We start from the raw sequence: 10,773 nt of genomic DNA, 5'->3' as shown, positions 1-10,773 counted from the left end.
GGAAAGAGTGGGAATAAGACATGACTCAGTCTGGGTTCCTGTGAGCCTTCAGCACTTACACATTCATAAGCACTTACACTGCTACACATCTTTCCTCTGGTTTCAAAAGTCTGCATGTTCCTCTCTTTGAGATATCAAGATACCCAATACATTAAAGAGTGAATATAAAGGAGAATGATAATGATGAATATATGGTTAAAACTTGAAAGAGACAGAATAATCAGGGACAGACAAGATACTTGTGAGAGACATGCTTTGAAAGATGGATAACCAGACATACAAGCTTTTTAAAGATGGATAAAACGCTGCAAATTATTTATTTATTTATTTATTTATTTTTATTTTCTGATGGACTGAGATTTGTTAGCCACATCTGAAATAACAGTGAATCTGAAATGTATGTTTTGTGAGCGCCATCTAATGGTGGGAGGCCCTTTAATTTACGTGCCAAAGGACATGCCAAGTCACAGAAGGTCTGGGCCAATTTAATACACTATAAAAGGTTCTATATTTGGTAAAGGGTATAGCCTACAGACTCTAATTAAAAGTCTCCTCTTTATATTCCATTGAAATACGCATGAATCACCAGAATTAAAGGGAATAGCTCTGCTCTCTTTATGATAACTGGCACAGCTGATCAGTGCCACAAACGGGTGTTAAATCACCATATAGCTCTCTCTTAATAAAAGATTAATTCAATCCTCTTCCTCGTCTCACTCATTCACATCTTTGAGGTCACCAGTTCTCATAAATCAACACCTCTCCTCAGTTTTTTCTTCAGGCCGTCAATGCGTCAGCTTAATTCTCTTTCTTTTCGTGCATAAAGGATAGATTTGTCCACTAGACTTCCCTCTGACAAACCTCTTCTCCCATAATGTCCTGACAGGAAACTGTGATTGATGACACCTTTAATGACTAAGCAACAGAGGGATTTACTGTCCTATAAATGTTTCATTAAAATGCATTACATCTGTGCAAGAGTGGCTGTTTCAAAGAAATTAATCTTGGCTCTAAATGAAAACTGAAATTAATCAACATGTGACATTTACCTAAAGGGAAATCCCATGAGTATACTGTACATATAAATCTGCAGTACTTTTCATCTTCATGTAGTAGTATGTTAATGCTGTAGTAAGGATATTTTTTAATTCTTTATACTCTTTACAGCTTGTGAAATAGCTTATTAAATGCACTATTAACATCATATATTAACATTTTCTCTGTTATATTCATGAGACACTATTCTATTCTGCATTCTGTGAAACCGTTTTGAATTATGAAAAGTGCTTTATTAATGGGTTACTTGATGGAATGGCATAAACAAATAGAATAGAACAGAACAAAGTACTTAAACACCCATGCATTATGATTTTTCCTGCATTTTTAAGTATAAATAATAAAAAATCGAAGTTGTAAATAAAACAAAAAATATTTGAATATGCTTGTAAGAAAATATTTCAGTCTTTCTAGGCCTACTTCAACATTTCACGTTTAATTCAACACGTAACTTGCCGTTTCTTTGTACTTGTGACGTTTACTAGCAATTTCTAAGTAAAAATTGTTAGTAATCCTACACCAGTTGTGTGTGTGTGTGTGCAGGCGGTGACCGTGATTTCACCAAGTACAACATGTTCCTGGATCAACATCCTTGTTGATCCTGGAACAACATTCCAATTAACCAATCAGAATTAAAGGATAACTTTTCAGGAAATAACTGTTTTAGGCTTACAATCAGGGTTAGGTGCTTCTACACCCTTGTTAATCAGCTATCATTTCACACTGATTTTAGGAATAAATTATGGGTCGGGTTAGGTTTAGAGGTAGGGATTGGGTTTAGTCTATATTTTTGGACAGTAATGTTGATCCAGGATCAACAAAAGATGTTGATCCAGGAACATGTCTTACTTGGCAAAATCACGGCGACCGTGTGTGTTTGTGTGTGTGTGTGTGTGTAAATGTAACTGACTTTATTTCGTTTTTATAAGGATACTTGTTTGCACCAGACGTTCATTATATCATTAAATATAGGCTAATGAAAACATTTGAAGTAAAATTAAACACAAATTTCTATATGTGGCATTTCAGACATGGATTGTAAATACATGTTGATTGCATGATAACATGTTTATCAGTAATCCATACTAAAAAAAATAAATATTATCACACACACACACACACACACACTTTAAAAACAACATTTAAAAATGTATTTTAATGCTATGAACATAGATTATAGTCTTAAATATTATTTAAAATAGCCTAATTCAAAAGAACTATCAAACGAATAATCAAGTGAATTATTATACAATATTTTATTAATAATTCTGTTCCCATATTTTCTATGACTATTTCTAAATACGCCTGCGTGGTTTTTTTTGGGGGGGGCTTTTATTATGAAAAAGAGCAAGCTCTTAAACACTCAGAAATAGATATTCAAGTGACTCTTAGCAAAAATTAGGTTAAAGGGAAAATTAAAGAATTCATAAACAAAAAATGGCAAGAAGTATGGAACTGTGATAGCAAGGGCAGATAAATTTATAATATTCAGCAGCAAGTAGGAAATGGAAGATACAATTATTTCTAGCATCCGAATAGGGCATACTAGATTAAATCACTCTCTGTTTAATATAGGAAAACATGAAACAGGTCAATGTATTTTTTGTAATCAGGCAGAAACAATAGAGCATGTTTTAATAAAATGTAAAAAATATGAAAAAGAAAGGTTAAAACTCATTAAGGAAGTAAGAAACATGGGTGTTGAATCATTTAATTTGTTCAGATTTGTAATTTTTGTAATTTTGTTTATTTAATTTATATATATATATGTATAGAGTATATTAGTTGTAATGGAAGATACAATTATTTCTCGCATCCGAATAGGGCATACTAGATTAAATTACTCTCTGTTTAATATAGGAAAACATGAAACAGGTCAATGTATTTTTTGTAATCAGGCAGAAACAATAGAGCATGTTTTAATAAAATGTAAAAAATATGAAAAAGAAAGGTTAAAACTCATTAAGGAAGTAAGAAACATGGGTGTTGAATCATTTAATTTGTTCATTAAATGATTCAACATTGTAATTTTTGTAATTTTGTTTATTTAATTTATATATATATGTATAGAGTATATTAGTTGTTTATTAGTGCTTCACACTCCAGTTGGTGGCGGTAAATGCACCAGAAGTTGGTTTGCCTTCCGCCATAAAACGTTATTAGAAGAAGAAGAAGAAGCTCTTCCTGGTGACGTAACGCAGCGACACTAACTTGCCAAATTGTTTTTCTGCATTGTGCGTTGCTCTGACACAGACAACTGATTATGAGCAGCTGACGTTACAGCGAGCATCAAGAACAAGTTTATTTCAAGAACACCGGAGTGGGTTTGAATGGTTTAAAGCTGTGATTCTGTTTATATAAGCCAAGCACGAACCATGTTGTTGTTGTTGTGTTCACAGATCACCTGTCTGTCTGTTCTAACAGCATGTCAGACCCTAAAACAGCTGGAGCTGATGCTGGATCAGTGGTGTCAGACCCTCAACACTCCCAAAAGCTTCTAAGGGTCCTTCAGTCTTTAAGACAAGATGATTGTTTTCAAGATGCAATGCTGGTTTTGGATGGTGAACAGATTCCTGTTCAGAAAAACATTCTGGCTGCTGCTAGTCCATACATCAGGTATGAGAATAAGCTAGTAAACTAGGATACATTTGCATGAAATCAGATCAGATCAGTAGAGCTGGTATGTGTGCTCAGACATGTAGCAGACCCTTGAGAAATGTGTCATAGGGGTGTGCCAAACAGCCCCACCTTTCCTGTTGCTTGGGTCAGTTAAAAGAATAGTTCACCCAAAAAAAAAGAAGAAAAAACATCATTTACACACCCTCATATGAACCACTGTATCAGCTCATGAGACTTCTGCAAGACACGGGGAATTTTAATGAATGTCCTAGTCAGTTTTTTTTATGCATTGACAATGATTTGTGACTGAAAGCCTCAAAAAGGAAACCAAATTAAAAATGGTTCAAACGAGTGTGAGTTTATGGATGCTCTGATATTCACTGAATAAACTAAATGTAAAACCACTGAAAAAAAGTCACTACTTAAAATAAAATAAACACTTAACTGAAATAAAATAAAATATAACAAAACGTTAAGCTTATTTTATTTTAGCTAGTTCATAGAGCAATGTTTATCATTTTCTTCTAGTTTAAGTACAAAAATTACTAAAACTAAAGTAAAACTATAAAATAAAACTTAAAAACTATATAGACATTAAAACAAATGATACAAAAAAATAAACAAATGATAAAACACAAAATTACTAAAACTTTAACCAAAATTAAAATGAAAACAAAATATAAAAATAAAATCTAATTCAAAATATTAACAAAAACTATTGTAGTATATCAGAAAAAATAAATAAATAACATGAACTGTGAGAATCATAAACTTTTTGATTCATGGACTATTTATTTGAAGCAAATCTTTTCAAAGAAACAGTTGATGCAATTCAAATACTCTTCCAAATCACGTATCAGACTAAATTGCCTTTCAAATTCAGTTCACTGATTCACTTACCAGTCTCAACCATAGGCTATTGGGTCTCAACTGTTATTAAAAAAAGTTCACTGATAATTCAATAATTCCACAGTTCTCATAAAATCTAATTCAAAATATTAACAAAAACTATTGTAGTATATCAGAAAAAATAAATAAATAACATGAACTGTGAGAATCATAAACTTTTTGATTCATGGACTATTTATAGGCTATTGGGTCTCAACTGTTATTCAAAAAAGTTCACTGATAATTCAATAATTCCACAGTTCTCTAATCTCTTTCATGCTTAATATTCAAGTTTCCACAATAAGCAACAGCAAACAGAAAACACGGATATTTTGGTGCCATTGTTATCTGGTGAGGAATTTCTTCACACATCATAATCCAAGTCTACTTGATTGAATCACTGCAATGAAAGGGGAGTATATGAGCTGGAAACATTGTATCAAGGCTCTTTTGCCCTTATTGGCTCAACTCAACTCAAAAAGTCCAGCACTTTTTAGTCAGTTGAGGATTCTGTTACAAGAGTTACATCATGTAAAAAAAGAGAAAGAAAAGGTATGCAATACTCTAGTGTAAAAACCCTGACCACCAAACAGATCCTTGCACATCTTGAATCAGCTGAAACTGAAAATCTCAAATTTGTAGAACCTTTGTAGTGCATTTTCTATAACAATTCTCCAAGTTATTAGGTCAGTCTTCTATTAGCTCACAGTGAATGCAAATTCATGTTACTTCATGTTTCCAGGACCAAATTAAATTACAACCCACCAAAGGAGGATGGATCTGTATACAAAATCGAGTTGCAAGGGATCTCTGTCATGACCATGAGGCAGATACTGGACTACATTTTCAGTGGGGAGGTAATTATGTTACTAACAAATACTACATGTAAATGTTTCCCTCAGTTATGGAAAACATTGACTTTTAAAATAATAGTTTTCAGGCCCAGAAAAGTAATACAAATATTTTTAAGTACATTTAAAAATAAAACATTTATTGCAGATTTCTTTTTGTGAGTGCCATCTGTATAAAATGATTTTTAAAAATCATTATCCATTACAATTAATTCCTGTATAATCACTTATAATTACAAATAGGCTATGGAAAAGTAATGGAAATTAAATTATCAAAATGGGAAAAAATGGGAATTATGAATGTGTGTCACAAACTGTTGGGTTTCCATTGTCATAATTACAGTGCTTTTATAGTTGACTGTTTGGTAAAAACGTTTCTCTTTGGCGCTCTGATTTCTAGATTACCCTGAGTGAAGACACCATCCAGGATGTAGTCCAGGCTGCTGATCTTCTGCTCCTCACTGATCTCAAATCTCTGTGCTGTCAGTTTCTGGAGAGCTGCATAACTGCAGAGAACTGCATCGGTATTCGGGTCTTCTCTTTGCATTACTGCCTGCACCACGTCTACCACGTGGCCACCGAGTACCTGCAGACGCACTTTCGTGACGTGGCTAATACAGAGGAGTTCCTGGAGCAGCCGCCCGATCGCCTGTGTGAACTGCTGTCTATGGAGAAGCTCAACGTGGGGAATGAAAAGCACGTTCTGGAGGCCGTGGTCCGCTGGATCGGCCATGACACTGAAGCTCGGCGAGTGAGTGGAACGTGTTTTGAAAGGGTTCCATATTCACAGGCATAGGAAAACGTAAACAATTCTTTAATTATTTTTGTGTGTGAACTGCTGTCTATGGAGAAGCTCAACGTGGGGAATGAAAAGCACGTTCTGGAGGCCGTGGTCCGCTGGATCGGCCATGACACTGAAGCTCGGCGAGTGAGTGGAACAAGTGTTTTGAAAGGGTTCCATATTCACAGGCATAGGAAAACATAAACAATTCTTTAATTATTTTTGTTCATCATAATTATTTAATCTAGGGTTACTATTGTCAATCCAAAACATTTTAGTTGCTTGAAATAAAATAAACGTTGACTGAAAGTCAAATAGAATTTAAACAAATGTAAACTTATTTAATTTGTCATTTTTGTTTTGTTTAACTTGAAGTACTAAAATAACTAAAAATTAACCTAAAACAAATAAATAAAAATGACTAAAAATTGTTTAATTAAAAAAAAAAAGTGATCGAAATTAATGTTAAAACAGAAAACATCAAAATTAAATCTAGTTCAAAATATTAGCAAAAAATAAAATTTTAATTATTAAAAGATAATTATATATAAAATAAATAAAATAAAATTATAATAGTATATATTCCAATTAAATAAATACTACTATTCAAAAGTTCAGGGTCAGTAAGATTTAAAATGTTATAAAAACTCTTTTATGCTCTTATGCTTACCAAAGTTGTATCAAAAAGACTGTAAAAACAATAATATTGTGAAGTATTTTTACAATTAAAATAATTTTTTGAAGAATTATTTGTAACGTTTTTTTTGAAAGTTTTGTATGTTTTGTAATGTAATTTTTTTTCTAAAGAAGTCTCTTCTGCTCACCAAGCCTGCATTTATTTGATCCAAAGTACAGCAAAAACAGTAAAATCTTGAAATATTTTTACTATTTAAAATAACTGTTTTCTATTTGAATATATTTTAAAATGTCATTTATTCCTGTGATTTCAAAGCTGAATTTTTAGCATCACTACTCCATTCACATGATCCTTCAGAAATCATTCTAATTATCTGATTTGCTGCTCAAAAAACATATTATTATTATTATTATTATGTTGAAAACAGCTCAATTAGATTTTTTTTCAGGTTTCTTTGATGAATAGCAAGTTCAGAAGAACAGCATTTATCTGAAATGGAAAACTTTTGTAAAATTATAAATGCCTTTATCATCACTTTTGATCCATTTAAAGCATCCTTGCTAAATAAACATTAATTTCCCAAAACAAAAAATTCTACTGACTCTGAGTTTTTGAATGGTATAGTGCATAATGTTACAAAAGCTTTTTATTTCAGATAAATGCTAAGCTTTGGATCTTTCTATTCATCAAAGAATCCTGAAAAAAAATGTACTCAGCTGTTTTAAATATTGATGATGATAATAATAATAATAATAGTTTCTTGAACAGCAAATCAGCATATTAGTATGATTTCTGAAGGATCATGTGACACTGAAGACTGGAGTAATGATGCTGAAAATGTAGCTTTTATCACTGGAATAAATTACATTTTAAAATATATTCAAATAGAAAGCAGTATTTTTAAATAGTAAAAATATTTTGCTGTATTTTGGATCAAATAAATGCGGGCTTGGTGAGCAGAAGAGAATTCTTTAAAAAAAACATAAAAAATCTTACTGTTCAAAAACTTTTGACTGGTAGCATCCTTGCTGAATAAAACTATTCATTTCTGTCAAACCAAAACTGACTGACTCCAAACTGTAGAACAGTTTGTTATTTATTTATTAATATTTGTTTGAGCATCAGTCCTTTTTAAATAGGATACCTTTCTTCCAGGTCCATATGAAAGAGGTGATGTCTGCTGTGTGGGTTCAAGGCCTGGACCAGAGCTACCTCCAGGAGCAGATGCTCGGAGAGTCCCTGATGAGGGAGGTGATACGCAATTGTTGTATGGAGTCTCTGGGAGGAGCAGTGCAGCAGGGGGAGGCGCTGCTCGCTGCGTTTAAACCCCGCGGCTACTCTGAGTGTATCGTCACCGTAGGGGGTGAGGAGAGGACGTGAGTATAAACATGCATAACATAAAGCTAACTAGATAATGCAAGATTAGATTTTACTGTGGGGTTTTTTTTATGTTGCCCTGAGTTCCTGCATGTTTCCAATGCAGCTCTCGGAGGCCCACGGCAGCAGCGCGATGCATGTGTCCGCTTTATGACCGAAACAGGCAGCTCTGGATAGAACTGAAGCCAATGAATGAGAGGCGTGTTGGCCATGGGGTTGTGTCAGCAGGTTTGTATTGTCTCAGTATTCTTTTGATGCTGATGTTTAAACAAAAGATACAGCTCACATTGCTCTGTTTTTCATTTAGATCTGTCTTATCATTGTTTTAACTGTAAGGCTCATGATTATGCATCATTTTCCAATGATCTCCACTACTGTTCAAATGTTTGGGGTCAGTTAGATTTTTTTTTTTTTTTTTTTAAGGAATGAGTACTTTCATTCGGTAGGAATGTATTCAATTAATCAAAAGTGAGAGTAAAGTCATTTATAATGTTACAAAATATTTCTATTTCAAATAAATGCTGTTCTTTTGAATTTTCGTTTCATCACAAAATGTATCATTGTTTCCACAAAAAATATTAAGCACACAACTGTTTTTACATTAATAATAAGAAACATTTTTTGAGTAACAAAGCATATTAGAATGATTTCTGAAGGATCACGTGACACTTAAGCGTCGCGTTATGAGTGATTCAATTCAATTTTGCATCACAGGAACAAATTACAATGTAAAATATACTTAAATAGAAAACAGGTATTTTAAATTGTAATAATATTTCAGAATATTACCATTTTTATTGTGTTTCAAATCAAATAAATGCCATTTTGGTGATCATAAGAGACTTCTTTCAAAAACGTTAAAAAAATCTGGCCCTTAATCTTAATTTTCAGCCATTTCAACCAGGTTTATACAATTGAAAGAAAATCCATAGCTTAAAATTGTCCTGCTTCAATCTGCTATTTGTTTAGCATGCGGTCTGGAAAAGATGTAGAACCACATCCTGTCTTAAGTTTAGTACATCCACAGCAATATAAACCCATCATATTCTCCTGAGCATTTGCAAAAATCCATTGAATCTGTTAATGGATTTAAATAGATTAAACTACATATGACTGTTTGAAATTAATTACAGAGTCTGAGTTGTTGTGCATAGTTCATCCTGAGGATTATTGGGCTTCTATTATTGTTTAATGACTGCACTGTAATTAACTGATAATCGGTCTGTCCAATCAGAGGGGTACCTGTTTGCAATAGGAGGAATGAATGAGAATAAATCTGTCTTGAGCAGTGGAGAAAAATTTGACCCAGAGACCAACACCTGGACCCAAATCCCACCGATGATGCAGGTATTCCTCTTTCCTCATAGTACATAACTACATATTGTCATTATCGAGTTGTTGGTGGGCTGTCTGAATGAATGTGATTTGAAATTAAATGTATATGCAAAATCAGAATGAAGACAGTGGTACAAGACTGCATATTGCATTTCTGAACCTGTGAAGCTTTGTGAATTACGTAAGATTAGATCAAAAGGATATAAAATTATTGATTGTAGTGATCTAATAGCTAATGTTAATTGTAAAAACAATATATTTTAAGCTTTTTGCAACATATTTAGATACAGAAGGTTGTTATCATTAAAATCTATTTCTTTGTGGAAAATTTGACATTTCTTGGGATGTTTTTTTTTTTCCCCTCATTTGCAAGTCACTGAATAAAACCGTCTGCTAAGTGAATGAATGTAAATAGGGAAATTTGAATGGCAATGCTACTGTTGGACTAACATTAAATTAACCATCAATATTATAGATATTTAGACATAAAATTTGGTATAAAGGAGCTTGTTTATTGATTTTAATTGTTTGAAAGTGGTAGGTAGAAACGGCATAATCTAATCTTTATAGTGCAGATCTTATATTAGCCACCAGGTGTCAGCATTGTGATATTGTATTTTCTTGCATCTGTCCAGGCCAGACAGCACTTCGCCATTGCAGAGTTGGATGGTATGATCTATGTTTTGGGTGGAGAGAATGAAGACACTGAGGTCCTCCTCACGATGGAGGTGTTTGACCCCCATTGCAATGTTTGGAGAACACAACCAAAAATGACCACAGTGCGCAAAGTGAGGTTTAGCTCTTTTTTTTTGTACAAATCTGCACACTTTCACTGCAATACTCTCATACTTCTCACACTTTGTGTCTCTATTTTTCAGTTCGGTTGCTGTACCACCATGAAAAAGAGACTGTATGTGATGGGCGGAGGATCGTATGGGAAGATTTACGACTCTGTGGAGTGCTATGACCCCAAAACCCAGCAGTGGACAACAGTCTGCCCTCTTAAGGAAAGGAGGTAAAGTGTGTAAAAGGACGTTTATTCATTTAGCAGACAATTCTATTCAAAGCAGTTTACAAACACTCACCTAATAGCTTGTTCTATTCACAATCAATGAGTTAAGTAAATAGTTCACCCAAAAATGAAGATTTGCTGAAAACTTACTCACTCTCAGACCATCCAACATGTAGATGAGTTTGTTTCCTCATCGGAACAGATTTGGAGAAATGTA

At 33.3% G+C, this 10,773-nt stretch overlaps 1 protein-coding gene across 2 annotated transcripts in view; it reads left to right on the top strand.

The window, feature by feature from the left end:
* The first annotated feature begins 3,246 nt into the window (after window positions 1–3,246).
* Window positions 3,247–10,773, top strand: part of LOC107684660 (gigaxonin-like) — an 11,932-nt gene continuing 4,405 nt past the window's right edge. The window contains exons 1-9 of one of the 2 annotated variants that reach the window (XM_016480970.1): window positions 3,247–3,376; window positions 3,481–3,672; window positions 5,306–5,420; window positions 5,815–6,165; window positions 7,988–8,208; window positions 8,316–8,437; window positions 9,444–9,556; window positions 10,180–10,332; window positions 10,423–10,559. In XM_016480970.1, the coding sequence (XP_016336456.1) occupies window positions 3,482–3,672; window positions 5,306–5,420; window positions 5,815–6,165; window positions 7,988–8,208; window positions 8,316–8,437; window positions 9,444–9,556; window positions 10,180–10,332; window positions 10,423–10,559 (1,403 nt within the window). In that variant the 5' untranslated portion in view covers window positions 3,247–3,376; window position 3,481. Of the gene's footprint in view, window positions 3,377–3,455; window positions 3,673–5,305; window positions 5,421–5,814; window positions 6,166–7,987; window positions 8,209–8,315; window positions 8,438–9,443; window positions 9,557–10,179; window positions 10,333–10,422; window positions 10,560–10,773 lie in introns of both variants that reach the window. The other variant, XM_016480971.1, reaches the window with a different exon arrangement.

Source organism: Sinocyclocheilus anshuiensis, unplaced genomic scaffold, assembly GCF_001515605.1.
Source record: "Sinocyclocheilus anshuiensis isolate Anshui unplaced genomic scaffold, SAMN03320099.WGS_v1.1 scaffold93, whole genome shotgun sequence".
In the NCBI taxonomy this organism is placed as follows: domain Eukaryota; kingdom Metazoa; phylum Chordata; class Actinopteri; order Cypriniformes; family Cyprinidae; genus Sinocyclocheilus; species Sinocyclocheilus anshuiensis.
Note: the sequence above shows the minus strand (reverse complement) of the source record. Positions and strands in the feature narration are given on the sequence as shown.